The sequence below is a fragment of the Salvelinus alpinus genome, chromosome 2 (genome assembly GCF_045679555.1).
Source record: "Salvelinus alpinus chromosome 2, SLU_Salpinus.1, whole genome shotgun sequence".
Taxonomy (NCBI): domain Eukaryota; kingdom Metazoa; phylum Chordata; class Actinopteri; order Salmoniformes; family Salmonidae; genus Salvelinus; species Salvelinus alpinus.
The window spans coordinates 46925618-46946631 of NC_092087.1; the positions used below are offsets into that span (position 1 = coordinate 46925618).

The 21014-nt window shown below is 44.8% G+C and overlaps 1 protein-coding gene across 18 annotated transcripts in view; it reads left to right on the top strand.

The window, feature by feature from the left end:
• The window catches only part of LOC139563527 (pleckstrin homology domain-containing family A member 6-like), a 165151-nt gene that overhangs the window by 64732 nt on the left and 79405 nt on the right, over positions 1–21014 (top strand). For 8 of the 18 annotated variants that reach the window (XM_071382332.1, XM_071382296.1, XM_071382324.1 and 5 more), the window contains 2 exons: positions 1292–1375; positions 15609–15692. Coding sequence is in view for 8 of the 18 variants with exons in the window: in XM_071382262.1 (XP_071238363.1) it covers positions 12529–12560; positions 15609–15692 (116 nt within the window). In the remaining 10 variants the exon portion in view is untranslated. Of the gene's footprint in view, positions 1–1291; positions 1376–11885; positions 12561–15608; positions 15693–21014 lie in introns of those variants that run through there. The other 10 variants (XM_071382262.1, XM_071382385.1, XM_071382395.1 and 7 more) reach the window with 2 other exon arrangements.

Sequence of the window (21014 nt, forward strand, 5' to 3'; positions counted from 1 at the left end):
ATTAAGACTCCAACCATGCTATAATAACACACAAACCTGGCCTACACGGACAGGTCTCATTCCCTCTAGTCCTCCTCCTCCAGAGAGAGAGAGAGAGAGAGAGAGAGAGAGAGAGAGAGAGAGAGAGAGAGAGAGAGAGAGAGAGAGAGAGAGAGAGAGAGAGAGAGAGAGAGAGAGAGAGAGAGAGAGAGAGAGAGAGAGAGAGAGAGAGAGAGAGAGAGAGAGAGAGAGAGAGAGAGAGAGAGAGAGAGAGAGAGAGAGAGAGAGAGAGAGAGAGAGAGAGAGAGAGAGAGAGAGAGAGAGAGAGAGAGAGAGAGAGAGAGAGAGAGAGAGAGAGAGAGAGAGAGAGAGAGAGATGAAAGATCTCTAGACCTGGCATTGAGCCCCCATCCATCTCCCTGGGGATATGATGTCATCAGGGTGCGTCTGATAGATTTACAGCCCTCTGGGCACACGATAATGACCTGTACAGAAAATGCTACATCCATAACCGATACATTACATCCAGATCTGCCGGATCGTGTTTCATGACGCAGTTACGCAACCCTGCAACCTGTTTACCGAGATTAGGGACCGGTTAAAAGCCTGTGATTGGTTGACTTTCTGTGGATTTCTGTTTATTGTTTCACATTGTGGATGGGGCAAGGGGCTGTAAAAACTCGGAGACCAATAAATACCTTGTCACAATGTTTCTCAAGGGATTTTTCAAGGGGATCAGTTTTCTAGGGCAAGTCAGCATGTTATCATCTACAAAAGTAGCATTTCTTGTGCTTGTTATCTGGTAGTGTGTTAGTACTGTAAACGGTGCTTAGCTGTATACTGTTAGTGTATCTTGGTGAGATGCAGTGTGTACATTTATATGTGTTTTTTGAGGCATTTGTTGTCCTGTGATCTGTGCCATGTTGTGATGCTATTGTATATCGCATTACTGTGCTGCCCTGCATTGTGTTGTGTTAATGTGTAATTGGTAATTGTGGGGGTTGTTCCGTGGAAGGTCCAGTAAGGCCCAGTCAGCAGTCTCTGCCCAGGCTTCATTGATCTGTTTGCGGGGAGTCTGAGGCCAGAGAGCCTCAGTCTCCAGAGACCCAGAGATCAATACCCTCAACAGCCTGCTGTCATACATTAGACATGGATACACTCAATACACAATACAACTAAACCCAACACTCCTTCCATCTTTTTTTCTCTCTCTCTCGCTCTCTCTCTCTCTCTCTCTGTCTCTCTCTCTCTCTCTCTCTATGGCTTTCTCTCTGGCTCTCTCTCTCTCTCTCTCTCTCCCTCCCTCACGCAGTTAAATGGTGGCTTAGTGCAGGGCCGCCCAATTCTGGTTCTGGTTTTCTTCTAATCCGCGACTGATTCAGACCTGGTACGCAAGGTGAGTGCAATTTTTTTCAATTGAACCTTTATTAAACTAGGCAAGTCAGTTAAGAACAAATTCTAATTTATAATGACGGCCTACCCCGGGCCAAACCCGGGTGACGCTGGGCCGATTGTGCGCCACCCTATGCGGAATTAACTACCAAGTAGAAACAAAAACCAGAGGTGTTTGTGGTTCAGTCAGCTCCGTGTATCTAATTAAGTAATTAGAGACCTTGAGGAATATGAGAGGGAATTAGGAAGTCTTTTCATGCTGGACTGTACTCTCGTCTTTCTTACACAACCAACCTAATAGGGTATTTTTCATATGTGTGTGCGCGTGCTGGTGGACTTTTATGTCAGTGGAATATTCCGGAGAGGACCCCTTTAGTGTCCAACTAGTTTGCCTACATCCCCTCAGGTTCACCACAGCAGTGACGTGATCACACCCTGCATAAAGTCATGATAACTAACACTTCCAGGCAGGCCTACATTACATTACTATTCATTTATGTCCCTATTTACCTATCTACACGAAGCCTGCAGCGACTCTTTATGGGTTACATTCAGATAAAATGACCATAAGTCAGATAACATTACAATAGCAAACGGTCTGTTCGGGTCACTGCTGCCTCAGTCCTGCAATAAGGAAATACTGTCATTATTCCTTCATGTAATGCCCAGCATATTATCAGGTTTCAGCAGGGACGGGAAAGGCAGAGTTTTTTTGTATGGAGCTGAGATTTACAGATTTGTACACAGAGATTGCGGTCGTGTCCATGTGGTAATGGATTTAGTCTTACCTCTGGGTAATGTACTGTATGTTGTTCGAGAACGGACGGACAAATTGATTTTTTGCTGCTTCCCTCAAAATAATGTTTTAAATGAATCGTATGCTAGTTACAATGTTTTCGATGTTGGTCTTTGCCAGGTTCTGGGTAATAACATCTACTGGGTAGTCATTACCAAACTTCCTCCTCCTCCTTCTCCTGTCCTCTTCTCTTCTGGTCCCTGGGCCTTCCTGTGTGATGTGGTTCGGGCCGTGGCCATATTAGGAAGGCAGAGTAGATGTTACATCACTCTGCGACAGAGTTTTTACTGGAAATCTTTGTTTACTGAAATGTTTATATGATTCATCATTTGCCCACCGTATCATTAGCACCAGAGCACACAACTCGTAGTTATGTTGTAGGAGTGAGAAGGGAGTTATGCAGTTTCAGGGATTACATGTTTGATAGTCAGAAGGCTAGCTCTGCTCAGTTGTTATCAGAGACTCACTGGCAGATAGAGAGTCTAATGAAGGAGTTTGAGGTTTTGGAACCCGACCGGGTCGCTGCGCCCCTGTGCTGAACGTTTGCCAGCTAACTACCTGCCAACAAGTAGGAGCGATCAGAGAATGATCAGAGAATGATCACAGAATGATCAGAGAATGATCAGAGAATGATCAGAGAATGATCAGAGAAGGATCAGAGAAGGATCAGAGAATGATCAGAGAATGATCAGAGAATGATCAGAGAAGGATCAGAGAAGGATCAGAGAATGATCCCAGTGGTCGAAAGACTGTGAACTTGACCGCATGTCCAAACTCTCCCCTCTGGTTCCCTATCAGAGAGCTAGTCTGCCAAGTGACCCGACGCTGGATTAAAACAGACCGCTATGCTTGACTTAAAATAGGTCTTTATAGCAGAGTATTGCAGTACTAGTGAAATAACCCTATGTTAGTTATTGGAACGGGCTTGTAGGTACATGCGTTGATCCTGCACTTAGGCCTACTTCTATTGTTGTACACGTTTTAGTATTAACTTGGATTAAAGTCATTAGCAGTGGTAAGGACTATGAAACTACCTGTACTTACATACAGGTACAACATGATTAAAGCAGTTATTACCTACAGTACGTGAGGTAAAGCGTTTCCATTCAGGTTTACACAGTCATGTGTTTTTCATAGATTGCACATGAGTACGGTGAAAGACAGAGGCTGATACTCATCAGAAACGAGCAATTTAACATTTTTGATGAGGAATTCTAAATTGTTAATGAGCAATTCCAAATTCCAAATGAGGAATTACATATTACAAGACCCATTACCCACCCAGCCACCCACCCGGCTCTGACATTCTACTCTGAGGTGCAGTGTAGCTGTAGTTTCTCTACTTCTGTCTACATCTCTGTAGGTTCGACAAGGACTACAATACCCAAAGACCATTCTCCTGCTATATATAAAATGGAGTGATCAAAAATGCATGGAGAAAATCTCTTATAGGCCATTAACTATTCATGAGACTGAATATTCATCAATTCACACTGAGCGAGGAGACACTATTCAAGAAAGCCATTTGACAAAATATAGCATTAATGCTCATATGAATAATTCAATAAGGACATTGAAGATGAATAGAAAAGAAGGGGGAAGCCTTCGTCTCTTTCTCACGCACAAAGAAAATGTGAGACATGTCTGGGTACAACTCAGCATCGACTTGCTTGTAAACATTTAGCATTTGAGAGAGGCTTTGAGAAAGGTATTCAAAGAGTTTGTGAACGGTTGCGAGGTTGACAACAGTATAACTGAAACACAATTATCTATATGAAGAACTAGATAGGAGTAAGAGGAATTATTGCATTTTGAGTTAGAAAGCCAAAACCGCCCACACACACACACAAACGCTGACTCAAATTGTACTCTAGGCCTACTGTATACACTCTCTCTCTCTCTTCACCGACTCGCTCCTTGTGTTTGTCTCTGAGTGATAATAGAAGTCTTCCTCCTCCTAAGGCTGCTGTTAACACACTGACCCTCTGGCTGGCCCTGATACTGCACCCTGAGTACTGTGTGTACTCAGTGAGAGAGAAGGGGGGGTGTGATTGGAGATACTCAAACATAGTAGAGAAAATACATCCATACAGTGTCCACGCAGTGATTTTTGTGGCACTCTTGTTTTCTTCACAAAAATAATTGACGTTATTTAACTAGCTCTTAAGGTACGGGATTATCCTCTACGTTCGAACACTGTACATGATAGAAGAACAACTGACACGGGTACCCTGCTCCACCCACCCAGCATTGCTACTATATCCTTTGGGTTTTCGCCAGACATCGTTTTGCGTTCAGGCCAAAAAGTTCAATTATGGTCTCATTTGGCCGCAGCACCGTTTGCCACTTGGCCTCGGAATCTACAATGTGCTTTTTGGCAAAGCTCAAACGAGACTTGATGTGGCTTTTTTTGAGGAGTGCTTTTTTTTCTCGCCACCCTCACATAGAAGCCAGATTTGTGGAGCGTTTGTGATATTGTGGTCACATGCACAATCTTTGCCATACAGGCCTGAAGCTCCTTCAAAGTCGCCATTGACTTCTTGGTAGCCTCTCTGATCAGTCTCCTCCTTGCCAGGTCATCCAGTTTGGAGGGACGGCCTGATCTATGCAGGGTCTGAGTGGTGCCATACGCCTCCCACTTCTTAATAATGGTCTTAACTGTGCTCCGTGGGAGAGACAAAGCCTTTGAAATCTTTTTATATCCATCCCCTGACTTGTGCCTTTCCACAACTTTATCTCGTCGAACTTTTGAAAGTACTTTTCCGCCCATAGTGGATTCTTTGCTTTGAATTGCACTACTAAGCAGTGGAGTCCTCTATGAATAACTGGTTTTATTCTGAACTAATCAAAGTCACGACAAGTGATCACAGATGGAAGCCAATTAGCTTGATTTGTGATCTGGAAGGTGGTCGGTTATACCTCAGCAAGTTTGCAATTGCATTTCAAAGGGGGGGGGTATTCACTTATCCAAATAGGGTATTTTACTGTTTCAATTGTAAATAATCTTCAGAGTTTAAAAAAAGTTTTTTTTTCACTTTTCACTTGGATATTGTGGGTTACTGTGTGTACATAAAGCCGGAAAAAGTCACATTTTATGTGTTTTCATCTCAGGCTGTAAGGCAACAAAAGGTGAACATTTTGAAAGAAGGTGGTGACTTTCTATACCCACTGTATATGGAAAAATCTATGTAATTGAAATAAAAGTATAATATAGATCTCAGCCTGGCTTTCTGCATCAATCCCCAATACATCTCTTGTTTCATCTGTGTTGTCACACACACGCGCCCACACGCACTCACACATTAAATACAACCCAGGCAAAGTAGACCGATACATCAGCAACCCAGTCACTTAACTATCTTAGGTTAAGTGTGTGTTACGTAATACAGCGACTTCCTGATAGTAGAACACCTTCAATCCATCAGATTACAAATGTCCAAGCCTCTGCTACCATAGGGAAAAACTGCCATTAGGGACGGATGGTGGACATGAAAAAAGAAATGTCTTACACGGCAAATGGTGACATTCACTGCATGAAAAGGCACATTTATGGGTCAAACACTCCAGTGGACAAGTCCGAAAATGTACCGTATCTGGAACTTTGCGAGCACGTGTCCAGCAGTGTTTGGCCCTGCACACGTCCCGTAAATCTCTAGTAAAGAACCACTTTTGTGCACAGACGTGTACATGCCCCGAAACAGTTCAGTAAACCACCAGAAACGACCACACAAGTCTACCCACTTACTAGGATACATCTTGAAATTCCAATGCACGTATTTGACACTTACATTTTAGTCATTTAGCAGTTGCTCTTATGCAAAACATATCTGTCCATGTCTGCCCACATCTCTCCCATAAATGGCAGTAAATGTCTGTGCACTTGCTCAAGGTTGTGCAAGCTTCGCCCCCCACTGAATGCTAATGATAGTCATTGCTAGCTTGCCTCAGTGGCTGGTATGTTAAAAACATAATTAGGAAAAAATTATGAATGAATTACATTGAATTAGGAATTCATGAATTAATAAATCACTTTTATTTTTTGGTATTATTATCAATATCACACAAGTTCCTACACTTTTTCAGAAATAACATTCAAGCACCACTATCACGGTTTTTCCAGCACCCCACAACATACCTATAATAAAATAACTCTTAGTTCCTTGAATAAAACACACAAATACACTTCTTGAAGGATGACAATTCATTTCATTAGAGCAGGAGAAAGCAGGTAATTGCATCTGCATTTAGGCTAAGCAGGGCCTAAAACAAAACTACATCCCATGAAGCCCTGGGCCAAGCTGGATGACTACTGCCTGTAAGGACCGACACCCGGGATGAGAAGCAGGTACGGGGAGTCAAACATTTAGGAACAGCGTCAGCACACGGGTAAACATGGACATATGACAATCAATGCAGAAGCAGGGAACAGAGCGTGGAACCAGACAGATATAGGGAAGGTAATGACAGATGTGATTGAATCCCGGTGAGTCTAATAATCGCTGATGCGTGTGATGGTGGGAAGGCAGGTGTGCGTAATGATGATGGCAGGAGTGCGCAATGCTGGGGAGCCTGGCGCCCTCGAGCGCCAGGGGGGAGAGCGGGAGCAGTAATCTGCTTGATTCTTTTCATATGGAGGAATATAAATGAGCCTGTCAAAGATCAACAAAAGTGTTTTCTAAAGAATCAAGCACAGTACTAACAGGAGTCATCCAGCTTGGTCCAGGGTGAGCCTCCATTGTGTTCAGGGTTGAGAGGTCCGTGGAATATAGGTCGCCTTGATGAAAACTCCCCAGAAATGATCTGTGTGGTGTGGCTTGCCAAGTAGCTCTGTTGTTCTTGACTAATGGAAGTGAGCACCTCATTCCAGAAGTAGAGGGACTTGACGAACCTCACTGGTTTGTTGTTTTGCAGGCCATCCTCCTAATCGCTCATCAGGTCCATATTAACTCCTCTCCAAATGTCTCTCTCATCCTCTGCAAGCACTCTTGACCGTGCAACTAGAACCAATAGAATACAGTAAACCAATGCATCAGTCTCAAGTCCCACCAACCCCAGATTGATAGTAAAGCAGAATTCCAACCTTTGACCTTTATCACTTGCCTTGATTATTGTTCCCCCGAACAGTGTTTTATATCTTGTGAAATTACTGAGATTATTGGTATTATTGTGAGAGAAAAAAAATAGAATTCTATCCACTAAAGGGACTCTGCATGCCTTTGGCTACATGCACTCGCAGTATCACCCAACAACAACCTACCCAAGGTCGTTATAATCTAACAAGCTACAAGTTTTGTATTTAATACTGTCAGTTCACAGAGCTACAGGCAAGTGGACTATAGTAGGAAACATAATTTTTGCCAAAATGTGTACCAAGCTCATGATTACTGTTATTTTGAGTAAAACAGTCAATTCAGTTCTGAGAAAGAGGCAATTAGTGTTCCAACAAAGTACCATAATTGTGAGATAAGGAACTATGGGGGATAAAGCAGCAACTCTTGATCAGGTGGGTGGAATTCAACGTTTGTTTTCATTGTACTCATCTAGAGTCAAGTATATAACTTGAAACATGTAATAGGGCCATGTATGAACTTTGTATTCCAAGGGCCGGGAGTAATACAGGAGTAAACCCAATTAAATAAAACAATCTCTAGAAGAATCTACTTTACTAGCTAATTGCCTTTGCAAAACATTTATGTCCTACCAGGTGTGTATGTATGAGGCATCAGGATTTGAACAGGGTTAGTTAGCTAGTACTGTTAGCTAGTTTATCACTGCAGATGGTGGTGGGCAAAACCCCTAAATTTACACTCTTGTATTATATGGGCAACAGTACAAACAAATTATAGAAGAGGTCTGTGTATTAAATGTAACAAAAACCCATGAACAGCTAGCCAACTACAACATAAACTAAAAGTGGCTAGCTAGTAGGGAGAAATGGTAGCTAACGTTAGCGGTTAGCAATTAGCATGCAACTGTTAGATACAAATTTCATAAAAAGTACACCTAAAAAGTACTAGATTTACTTTTTAGGTGTACTTTTTAGGTGTATACATCAATCAAATTCAATCAAATGTATTTATAAAGCCCTTCTTACATCAGCTGATAACCCAGCCTGGTGGCAAGAAAAAACTCCCTAGAAAGGCTGGAACCTAGGAAGAAACCTAGAGAGGAACCAGGCTATGAGGGGTGGCCAGTCCTCTTCTGGCTGTGCCGGGTGGAGATTATAACAGAACATGGCCAAGATGTTCAAATGTTCATAGATGACCAGCAGGGTCAAATAATAATAATCACAGTGGTTGTAGAGGGTGCAACAGGTCAGCACCTCAGGAGTAAATTTCAGTTAGCTTTTCATAGCCAGTCATTAAGTATCTCTCCTGCTGAGAGTATCTCTCCTGCTGTCCCTAGAGAGTTGAAAACAGCATTTCTGGGACAAGGTAGCACGTCCGGTGAACAGGTCAGGGTTCCATAGCTGCAGGCAGAACAGTTGAAACTGGAGCAGCAGCACGACCAGGTGGACTGGGGACAGCAAGGAGTCACCAGGCCAGGTAGTCCTGAGGCATTGTCCTATGGCTCAGGTCCTCCGAGAGAGAGAGAAAAAAAGAGAGAGAGAGAGACAGAGAGAGAGAGAAATTCACACAGGACACTGGATAAGTCCGGAGAAATACTCCAGATATAACCCCCCGACACGTAAAAACCTCTCTGGGATAGACGTCCCACAAAATGATGGATATTAAACATTTAGGAACATACAAGTGTCTTATATCAGCTAAATGCTTAAATTTTTGTTAATCTAACTGCACTGTCCAATTTACAGTAGGCTTTACACCAACAGCATGCCATGAAATTGTTTGAGGACGGCGCCCCACATCAAAATATTTTTCCACCAGCACAGGTTCCATAAATTCACAAATAGCGATTAAATATGCACTTACTTTTTGAAAATCTTCCTCTGATTTGTCATCCAAAGGGTCCCAGCTACAACATGTAGTGTCGTTTTGTTAGATAAAATCCTTCGATTTGAGTAATCCACTCGTTCAACATGCAGAGAAGGGATTCCAAAAAGCTACCGCTAAACTTTGTTAAAACAAGTCAAAATCCATTTCTATTTAATCCTCAGGTACCCTAAAATGTAATTAAACTATAATATTTCATACGGAAAGAAGTATGTTCAATAGGAAAACAATATTAGCAGGTGCGCGTCCTCTCCGTCGCACGCGCACAGACTGATTTCCAAGTCTGTATCCCAGTACTAAAACTCATAATTCTTCCTCTTTTGGGAAGAAACAAGCCTAAAATCTTGAACAAAGACAACTGACATCCATTGGAAGCCATAGGAATTGCATACTGGGAGCTGGATTGAAAATTTTCCCTATAGGTTCTAATGGAAGAGCATGGGCTCTCAAAAAAAAATAGATTTCCGGTTGGTTTTTCTTTGGATTTTCTCCTACCATATCTATTGTGTTATAGTCTCCTACATGATTTAAAAATTTCTACAAACTTCAGAGTGTTTTCTTTCCAATGGTACAAATTATATGCATATCCTGGCTTCAGGGCCTGAGCAACATGCAGTTTACTTTGGGCATGTCAGACTATTTTCTCAGGAAGTTGAGAAAATAGGAGCCTTACTATTGCAGCATAAATACTGGAGGCTGAGACAGAGGGGTCGGGAGGCACTGTGGCCACGTCCGACAATACCCCTGGACAGGGCCAAACAGGCAGGATATAACCCCACCCACTTTGCCAAAGTACAGCCCCCACACCACTAGAGGGATATCTTCAACCACCAACTTACTATGCTGAGACAAGCCCGAGTATAGCCCACGAAGATCTCCCCCACGGCACAAGCCCAATGGGGGGGCGCCAACCCGGACAGGAAGATCACGTCAGTGACTCAACCTACTTAAGTGGCGCACCCCTCCTAGGGACGGCATGGAAGAGCACCAGTAAGCCAGTGATTCAGCCCCTGTAATAGGGTTTGAGGCAGAGAATCCCAGTGGAGATTCATTAGTGTTGTTTATATGTACAAACGTTTATAACAGAAATAAAATAATCTGAGACGCCATCTTGTTCTCATGAATTTACATACAAAGTGTGAGCGAGTTTAGCTTGGCTACACTCATATGAATGAGAACATCTCACTGGTTTTTCACACGATCAAAACACTGTCACGATCGTCGTATTGTGGAAGAGAGGAGGACCAAGGCGCAGCGTGATAACTATACATCTTCTTTAATAAATGAAGACGAAACTAACAAAAGTGCAGACAATCTAGGCAACCATAGACTTACATAAACACCTACAATGAACACAACCCCATGAACTCTACAAACACCCCCTAAACAATACAAACACCCTAGACGAGACAAAAACACACAAACATCCCCATGTCACACCCTGACCTAACTAAAATAATAAAGAAAACAAAGATAACTAAGGCCAGGGCGTGACAACACTTAAATTAAATTAAACATCAAAATGAGTTTAGATAAACATGTAATCTCTAGACTTTGAAAAGAAACCAAACTATAAATGCTACAAACCTGAAAACAGGATAAATAAGGAGACACAGAGAGTTGGCTTCTTTTCACTGGGCTTCTCTTCCAACAGCTGAGGTAGAGAGGCCCCCGCCTGTGAGATTTGAGAGTTTACGTGATGTGCACAGTCCAGATTATTTGAGGTAGATATGTGGATATAACTGGAAATAAATATACAGTAGCAGCAGCTTATGTGATGAGTCCAAAAAAGTTAGTGCAAAAAGGGTCAATGCAGATAGTCTATGTAGCTATTTGGTTAACTATTTATTTAACAATTTAACAGTCTTATAGTTTGGGGTAGAAGCTGTTCAGGGTCCTGTTGGTTCCAGACTTGGTGCACCGGTACCGCTTACCGTGCGGTAGCAGAGAGAACAATCTATGATTTGGGTGGCTGAAGTCTGACAGTTTTTAGGGCTTTCCTCTGACACCGCCTGGTATAGAGGTCCTGCATGGCAGGGGGCTTGGCCCCAGTTATGTAATGGACTGTATGCTCTACCCTCTGTAGCGCCTTGCGATCGGATGCCAAGCAGTGTCCATACCAAGCGGTGATGCAGCCATTCAAGATGCTCTCAATGGTGCCGCTGTAGAACTGAAGCTTGAAGCTCTCGACCTGCTTCACTAAAGCCCCATCGATGTGAATGGGGGCGTGCTCGGGCCTCCATTTCCTGTAGTAGTCCATGATCAGTTCCTTTGTCTTGCTGACGTTGAGGGAGACAAAGGACCTGATCGTATTAATGCATAATTGGGAAGTTACTATCCCAGAAATTCCCTTATCAAGCAAGTGTTCCGGGATGCACAAAAGTGTACAGGAGTCCGCACACTCACATTGGGAAATTCCCAGCCATGACCGTGCATCTTACATTTCACAGGAATAGGCCAGATCTGATTTCACACAGAAATGCTGCTTTCATGCAGTGATTGTGAACTTTTAATATGGCCGCCGCTCCCGGGGCCCTTGGCTCTGTGCTTTTATGCTGAACTTGTCTCTTTGTGAAATATGGATCTAATTATGACACTATGAGTGACAGAGAAGCTACGTCTCTCTATTAGGGAGAGGGAAGGAAAGGAGTGGCTGAGAGGGGGAGAAGGGAGAAGAGGAGAGGGTGGGGAAGGGAGGGAGGGAGTGGCACTGATGTGCTGTCTGTTATACCTGAATGGCAGACGATATACGTCCTTTGTTTATCCTCCACTCACTACCCCTCCAGCCGCTGCATCCCCCTCCGCTGTTCCCTGTGGAACAATGCTCATGACTCTCCCTGCCAGACCTACACCAACGCTGGGGATCATTCAGACCTCAATCTGGGGCCCGGCAGGACGCCACACGGGTCTCTGTTATACCGTCTCCCCACTGGGAGAAAACAATAGCGAGGGAGAAGGATGAAAAGATAAAGAGAGAGTGAGGGAGAGATAAAGAGAAGGAGAGAGAGAATGAGAGCGAGATAGACAGCCAGATCCTGGGACTGAATAAGCTGAGCCTTGCAGTTCTGTTAGGCAAGGGAGCATGAGAGAGAGAGAGCAAGAGAGAGAGGAGGGGAGATGCAATGGACAGTGATAGAGAGTGGGTGAGTGTGTGAGAGAGAGAGAGAGGAGAGAGAGAGAGAGAGGCTGGTTACAGCATGCGTTCTCAAGGAGAGAAAGGAGGACAGCAATTACTATATCCAACACCCCTACAGCGACAGCAATAAAGCGGCTTTCTCCTGGCAGTGTGTTAGCTAGCCAGCTGCTCCTCTCTCTTTCACTCTCTCTTTCTACCTCTCTCCATCTCTCTTTCTATCTCTCTCTCCCTCTCTGTCTGTCTCATCTGTTATATGATTGATCCGGTGAAGGATGCTGAAGTTCCGCGCGGACCGGAGGGTGAGGTAGGTAGGGGGACAGCGGAGTAGCCGAGCCTGGGGGGAGGTGGACTGTGCTGGGGCTGGTTGGCAGTGTGTTGGGGAGAGAGAGAACCAGAAGCTGGAGGTCAGAGAGGACTGCAATGCAGTGCTGCTGGAGAGAAAGAACAGGGAATCTATTTTATGGCTTTTATTTGGCAGTTGTGTGAGGAAGGGACTGATACAGTAGATAGGATATGTGTATGGGATTGTGTGTGTGTGTGTGTGTGTGTGTGTGTGTGTGTGTGTGTGTGTGTGTGTGTGTGTGTGTGTGTGTGTGTGTGTGTGTGTGTGTGTGTGTGTGTGTGTGTGTGTGTGTGTGTGTGTGTGTGTAGGGATGTGTGTGTGTAGGGATGTGTGTGTGTGTGTAGGGATGTGTGTGTGTGTGTGTGTTGGGGCTATGGCTTGACTTTCATGCTAGTGTGAGTAGCCTAGCAGTAATGGCTAAACATCGCTACCATATGTTTACCCTATATAACGTGAGGGCAGTGATTGGAACTGGTCCATTGTTTTTCAAGTCATTTTGTAGTCCAGTTTGTGGTCATATTAAGGACACTGGTGTTACTGTTTAGCCATTTGTTTTTCCAGAAGCAGAAGCAGAAGCAGGCAGCGATGTGGTCTCTCTCTATATAGGTTTGTAGGTTACGCATGAACAGGCATGCTCAGTCGCCGGACCCTCTGAGACCAAGTCCTACATACACGCACACACACGTTTGGACCCCAGGAAGAGTATTGGAAGACTACATAAAAACACACACACAAACACACACACACACAGGTCAGCAGCAGCTGTCCCAGTGCCCAGGCAGGCTGTAGGTGGTTTGTCAGTGGTTTGTCGGAGGTTTGTTATGGATAGCTGCACACAGGCAGAGGGGTGTGTGTTTTGTCCCTTTGGTGTCAGGAGGTGCATGCCTTCTGCCTGACTGTGCTCTTGGCTGGCCACCATCATCCTCTCTACCTATCACTGTGTGTGTGAGTTTGTTTGTGTATGTGTGTGTGTCAAGTGTGTGTCCAGTGTGTGTGTGTCTGTGTGTGCAAATGAGTATGGTTGTGTGTGTGTGAGAAGGAGGATACACAGACTCTCTGCATGGCAGAGTCTGGGCCAGATGCCACACACATATTATCATCCAGTAGTGCGTAGAGCCAGAGCCAGAGAGAGAGCCAGGCTGTGGGGGTGGAGGTGTTCGGCCCTGCCTTACATAGAGCGTTGTTCTTCAACCCTGGTTCTGGAGACCCCCAGGGTGGCCAGGCTTTTGTTCCAACCCAGCACCAAAACATCTGATTCAATTAATAAACTAATCATCAAGTCGTTGACTAGCTGAATAAGATGTTTTCAGTGCTGGGACAAAAGCCTGCACAAGCTCTGGCCCTAGGAACAGTGCCTTAGTGTAGTGTACGGCAAAAGACTACCATACAGTATGCTGTCTGTCCTCGTTAAAGGGTCAAGGCCCTATCTAGTGATTTAAAACCTGAAACTTGGACCTGATATCTACAACCTAAAATGGTTATTTGGCTGTCCCCATAGGAGGACCCTTTGAAGAACCCTTTGTGGTTCCAGGTAGAACCCGTTTGGGGTCCATGTAAAACCCTTTCCACAGAGGGTCCTACGTGGAACCCAAAATAGTTATACTTGGAACCAAAAAGGGTTCTCCTATTGGGACAGCCGAAGAACCCTTTTGGAACTCGTTTGGAACCCTTTTCTCCCAAGAGTATAGTATATCTATAGGTAAGAAGGTTCCTATAAACATCTTTCTGACTTCAGGCCTTTCCTCCTGTCCTAACAATCTTACCATCCCCTCCTTTGATAAGGCCCTGATGTCTGCAGTCTTTCTTTCAGACTAGCAGCAGGGGAATTCCACAGTCAGCTTTGAGCACACTCCTGTATGTTTTGTAAATCCGCTTAAGAAACAGTCCCTGAGATCAAAAGTTTTACACTGTTATCTTTCACTATACAAAGCACTGTCAGTTTAACTCCCGTAATTGTACGTCTATGTGTACACGATGTGTGTGTGAGCATGTATGTTTTGTCTGTGTATGCATGTGTGATGTGAGTGTGCATAGGTATGCATGTAAGTATCTTCATGACTGTACATGACCGGGTGATTAGGGGTTTACATGTGTTTGTGTCAGTGGTGGCTGGTGGGCAGAGATCAAGGAGAACAGGCTCATTGTAATGACTGGGATGGAATAAATTAAATGGTGTAATAATTGTCTTGAGTATCTTTCCATCCATTCCAGTCCCACCGTTACGATGAGCCTGTCCTCCTAAATCTACGCCCTCTAGCCTCCTCTGGTTTGTGTTAATGTCAGCGAACCAAGTTGTGTTTGTAATGAATCCAGTCTACAGTGGGGTTGATCAGATGGATTATTGAATATAGTCTAGTATAGCTCTGGTGAGGAGAAGGGGAGGCAGGGTACCACACTGCACCACTCCACCTATAAAACCACAGCTATTTACGACTGGTTAGATTACACTGTGCAGCAGAAACAGGAAAGACGTGCACACACCAGCCCTTGCCTCGGTCCACAGCGGGTGTAAAATCAATAGCAGGGAAGGGACACCGACACACAGATCACAGAAACACTTGTACATCCAGACAAACAGAGAAAGCCACACCACACCACTCCAGGCATGGACCTATTCCCTATATAGTCTGTCTAACTGAGTGCAGACATAATGTTTTAGCGTGCTGTCTGATGGACAGAGGAGCTGAGGGAGAACTCATATTGTGGTGTTGTTTCTCGATCATCTCGAGCATCTTGACCATCGTATTGAGGGAGGTGGTTGAATAGGACCCTGATTGACCACGATGTCATGTTGACCACTCACCACTCACTGATTCTGGATCAGTAACTAATCCCCTCTGTTGATAATGAAACTGTTCTGGTTGCTGAGGTGCTGTGTTGCTGCTGTGATGTCAGGGATCAACAGATCAGCCATCGATCAGCTGCGCTCATCATGTCTGACAGCTTGACAGCATGGATCTCCACCATAATGCCCTTCTCTCTTTCTTTTTCTCCTCTCCTCCTCTCCAGCCAAAATGACCCGAGCGGACCAGCTGGACATCCAGTGATCCAGATCCAGCTGAAAGAGACCGGACCGATTCACACCTACATAACGTGAGTGGAACATTAATCTTACTTTTAATACAACCTTACCCTAAGTAAACCTGGACCACTACATGATTACCTGACGTGTGTACAAGCCAATTAAAATCTTATTATAAACTAATCTTAACCTTAAAGGGATAGTTTGAGATTTTGGAAATTCTACTAACCCCGAGTCAGATGAACTCATGGTTACCATTTTTATGTCTGCGTGTAGTTTGAAGGACATTGAAGGTCGTTTCCGGAGCAATTGCTAACTAGTGTTAGCGCAATGAATGGACGTCTATGGGATCAGCTTGCATTAGGGCAATAAGAGTAGAAAAAGAAGAAATAAGGGCTTACTGTCCAAATCTCGGACTATCCCTTTAAACCAACATAACCCTAATCAGACAGATACACACATGTTTGACAAGAGTACAATCCAAACTCAAACTTAATCCAACTTTACCCTAACGTAAACCGAACCGATACACACATACCGGAGTCCTGACGTGACTACCCCCCCCAATCGTAACCTCAATACAACCTTATTTAGTGTTGCTGTATTCAGAAGAATGAACAAAACATCCCATTCACTCAGCTTTACAGCCGACCTGACACTATAGCCTGGCACCAGACAAGAGAACACTTGAGACACATCATTGTGTCATGCAGACAGGCGAATGGGCTGTTATATAGGAGAGGAAGAGACAGTGTGTGTGTGAGAGAGGGTACACTCTTAGAAGAAATGGTTCCAAAAGGGTTCCCCCCGGCTTTCACCATAGAAGAACCATTTTTGTTTCCAGGGAGAATCCTTTTGGGTTGGTTCTACCTGGAAACAAAATGGGTTCTTCAAAGGGTTCTCCTATTGGGATTGCCAAAGAACCCTTTTAGGTTCTAGATAGCGCCTTTTGTAGAGAGATGGAATATAGTAGCAGGTTTTCACTGAGTCCCTTTGATCACACCTGTCACTATGAGGTTTGTCACACGGTCTCTACACAGGAATGCACAGTGGTGGAAAAAGCACCCAAATGTCATACTTGAGTATCTTATTAATAGAAAATTACTCAAGTAAAAGTGAAAGTCACCCAGTAAAATACTCCTTGAGTAAATGTCTAAATGTACTTGGTTTTAAATATACTTAAGTATCTCAACTAAATGTAATTGCTAATGAACTCAGCGAAAAAAATAAACGTCCCCTCACTGTCAAGTGCGTTTATTTTCAGCAAACTTAACATGTGTAAGTATTTGTATGAACATAACAAGATTCAACAACTGAGACATAAAATGAACAAGTTCCACAGACATGTGACTAACATAAATGGAATAATGTGTCCCTGAACACAGGGGGGGTCAAAATCAAAAGTAACAGTCAGTATGTGGTGTGGCCACCAGCTGCATTAAGTACTGCAGTGCATCTCCTCCTCATGGACTGCACCAGATATGCCAGTTCTTTCTGTGAGATGTTACCCCACTCTTCCACCAAAGCACTTGCAAGTTTCTGGACATTTCTGGGGGGAATGGCCCTAGCCCTCAGCCTCCGATGAAACAGGTCCCAGACGTGCTCAATGGGATTGAGATTCGGGCTCTTCGCTGGCCATGGCAGAACACTGACATTCCTGTCTTGCAGGAAATCACACACACAGAAGGAGCAGTATGGCTGGTGGCATTGTCATGCTGGAGGGTCATGTCAGGATGAGCCTGCAGGAAGGGTATCACATGAGGGAGGAGGATGTATTCCCTGTAACGCACAGCGTTGAGATTGCCTGCAATGACAACAAGCTCAGTCCGATGATGCTGTGACACACCGCCCCAGACCATGACAGACCCTCCACCTCCAAATCGATCCCCCTCCAGAGTACAGGACTCGGTGTAACGCTCATTCCTTCGACGATAAACGCAAATCCGACCATCACCCCTGGTGAGACAAAACCGCGACCTTTCACTGAAGAGCACTGTTTGCCAGTCTTGTCTGGTCCAGCAACGGTGGGTTTGTGCCCATATGCGACATTGTTGCCGGTGATGTCTGGTGAGGACCTGCCTTACAACAGGCCTACAAGCCCTCAGTCCAGCCTCTCTTAGCCTATTGCGGACAGCCTGAGCACTGATGGAGGGATTGTGCGTTCCTGGTGTAACACGGGCAGTTGTTGTTGCCATCCTGTACCTGTCCCACAGGTGTGATGTTCGGATGTACCAATCCTGTGCAGGTGTTGTTACACGTGGTCTGCCACTGCAAGGACGATCAGCTGTCCGTCCTGTCTCCCTGTAGCTCTGTCTTAGGCGTCTCACAGTACGGACATTGCAATTTATTTCACTGGCCACATCTGCAGTCCTCATGTCTCCTTGCAGCATGCCTAAGGCACGTTCACGCAGATGAGCAGGGATCCTGGGCATCTTTCTTTTGCTGTTTTTCAGAGTCAGTAGAAAGGCCTCTTTAGTGTCCTAAGTTTTCATAACTGTGACCTTAATTGCCTACCGTATGCAAGCTGTTAGTGTCTTAACCACCGTTCCACAGGTGCATGTTCATTAATTGCTTATGGTACATTGAACAAGCATGGGCAACAGTGTTTAAACCCTTTACAATGAAGATCTGTGAAGGTATTTGTATTTTTACGAATTATCTTTGAAAGACAGGGTCCTGAAAAATGGACATTGCTTTTTTTGCTGAGTTTATATACTTAAGTATTTAGGGATGACCAGGGATGTTCTCTTGATAAGTGCATGAATTTGACAATTTTCCTGTCCTACTAGCCATTCAAAATGTAACGAGTACTTTTGTGTGCCAGGGAAAATGTATGGAGGAAAAAGTACATTATTTTATTTTGGAATGTAATGAAGTAAAAGTAAAAGTTGTCAAAAATATAAATAGTAAAGTACAGAGATCCCCCAAAAATTACTTAAGTAGTACTTTAAAGTATTTTTACTTAAGTACTTTACACCACTGGGAATACACAGTGCAATTGTTACAGGAAAGCACTTGAGCTGATGTGGCCCAGCAATCTACTCATATGCAGAGAACTGGGGTCTGCTTACTGTCAAACTGTGTGTGTGCGTTCTGGTTACCCGGGCTTATCCAAAAAGCTGGCACAAGAAAAGACATTAAGGACCATGACATTGAGACCTACACCCCCCATCCCCCTGCTCATACCCCCCACACACACTCACAAAACACTTCATACACTCACACATTGCAACACTGTTTTGATGCTAGCATATGGGATCCAGTCTCCTATTGGATTTTGAGGGTGGTATTATAACATTTATACCAATAATTACACATTCCTGTCAGGAAGATAAATGCCCTGGTGGTGTTAAGACAATACACCCACCCCCTTCGTATTCTGTTTCTCCACCACAATCAATTCTGTATCGAGCTGATGATGCATTGGACATTAATAAGATATGATGGTGCCAGTAAAGAGGCAGGGTTTTACAGCAAGTTATTGTTCAAAGCTACAATATAAAATACTGTAGCTAAACGTTACAATGGGGATATTTACAATATTCAGTATTTACCTTCAGTTTGATAGGGGAGTTGCTCTTTTGCTCTTTTACAGCAAAAACCTGAGGAATAGCTGAAGTGGAAGGGGAATGGTTAAATGATTGAACTGGAAGTAGTTTAAAGGGTTAGGTTGGAAACGTAGTCAGGATACTGCAGTGTGAACACCTCTACTCTCATGTTAATTGTGTTGGAATCTGGGTGAGGAGGGGTGCTGTGGGATTATTTAAAATACTCACACTTGGCGAAAAGGGCCAATATCAGGGGATAACTTTATCGCTATATATCTGGATATGTGACATTTTATTAGATCAAAGGAGTAGACATGCTCTAGATACACATGTTATCACGTTTCCGGTAAGACCCAAATGCAGACTGTGTTGAAGTAACAATGTTTAGTAGAGCAACAGGGACAGGCAAACGACAGGTCAAGGCAGGCAGGTGTTGATAATCCAGAGTAGTGGGGCAAAGGTACAGGACGGCAAGCAGGCTCAGGGTCAGGTCAGCCAGAGGTCGGTAATCTAGCTGAGAGAAAACACCAGTTGACTTGACAAACAAGACGAACTGGCCACAGACAAACAGAGAACACAGGTATAAGTACCCAAGGGATAATGGGGAAGATGGGCGACACCTGGAGTGGGGTGGAGACAAGCACAAGGACAGGTGAAACAGATCAGGGCATGACAGTACCCCCCCCTCTAGGGACGCCACCTGCCGTCCTACTTGGATGCATACCTGGTTGAGCGGGGTGTCAGCATTGGAATTCAGGGATGAGGCCTGGGTCCAGGATGTCCCTCACTGAGACCCAGCACCTCTCCTCCGGGCCATAACCCTCCCAGTCAACCAGGTACTGGAATCCCCTGCCCCGAGGTCGAACCTTCACGAGACGTCTCACCTTGTACTCCGGTTGGCCATTGATGAGACGGGAGAGAGGGGTGGGCCTGGAAACAGGAGACAAAGGGCTGTGAGACATGGGTTTATATCTAGACACATGAAAAGTAGGAAGTATACGGAGGGTACAGGGCAACAGCAGAGGGGCTAATGATTTTGGAGCAGGGGGGAAAGGTCCGGGCCTTACTGTCCGGCTTCCGGGAGTGTAGCCGCGGGGCTATAGTGGTGTGCCAGCGCATCCAGCTTAACATCCTTGGGTACCGGTCGGTGCTGTGGAAGCGAAGTGGCCCGGGCCTTACTGAACCCCTCCCGGAGGTCCTGGTACTCCGCGGGAATGGCGGAGAGGTTCGGGGCAATTTCCACGGCGCTGCTACCAGCCGGGTTACTGAGGGTGCCTCGTAGGCAACCCACGGAATTGGGTGCGTCCAACGTTAGGTCGTGACGTTCGGCCACGTCCTGGAACCATCAGACCGCGAAGCAACTCCTCGTGCTTACCAATGGTGGCTCCTTGGGAGGAGATGGCATTGCGGAGCTGGTCCAAGTCTGCTGGGTCAGTCATGGCCAGTTCGTACTATCATGTTTCAGGTAAGACCCAAATGCAGACTGTGTTGAAGTAACAATGTTTATTACAGCAACAGGGGCAGGCAAACGACAGGTCATGGCAGGCAGGGGTCAATAATCCAGAGTAGTGGGGCAAAGCTACAGGACGGCAGGCAGGCTCAGGGGCAGGCAGGCGGGCTCAGAGTCAGGACAGGCAAGGGTCAAAACCAGGAGGGCGAGAAAAAGAGAGACTGGGGAAAAGCAGGAGCTGAGACAAAATGCTGACCACAGACATAAGTACCCAATGGGAAAGATGAGCAACACCTGGAGTGGGGACAAGCAAAACAGATTAGGGCATGACACATGTCATTAATTGTACCTTTATTTAACTAGGCAAGTCAGTTAAGAACACATTCTTATTTTCA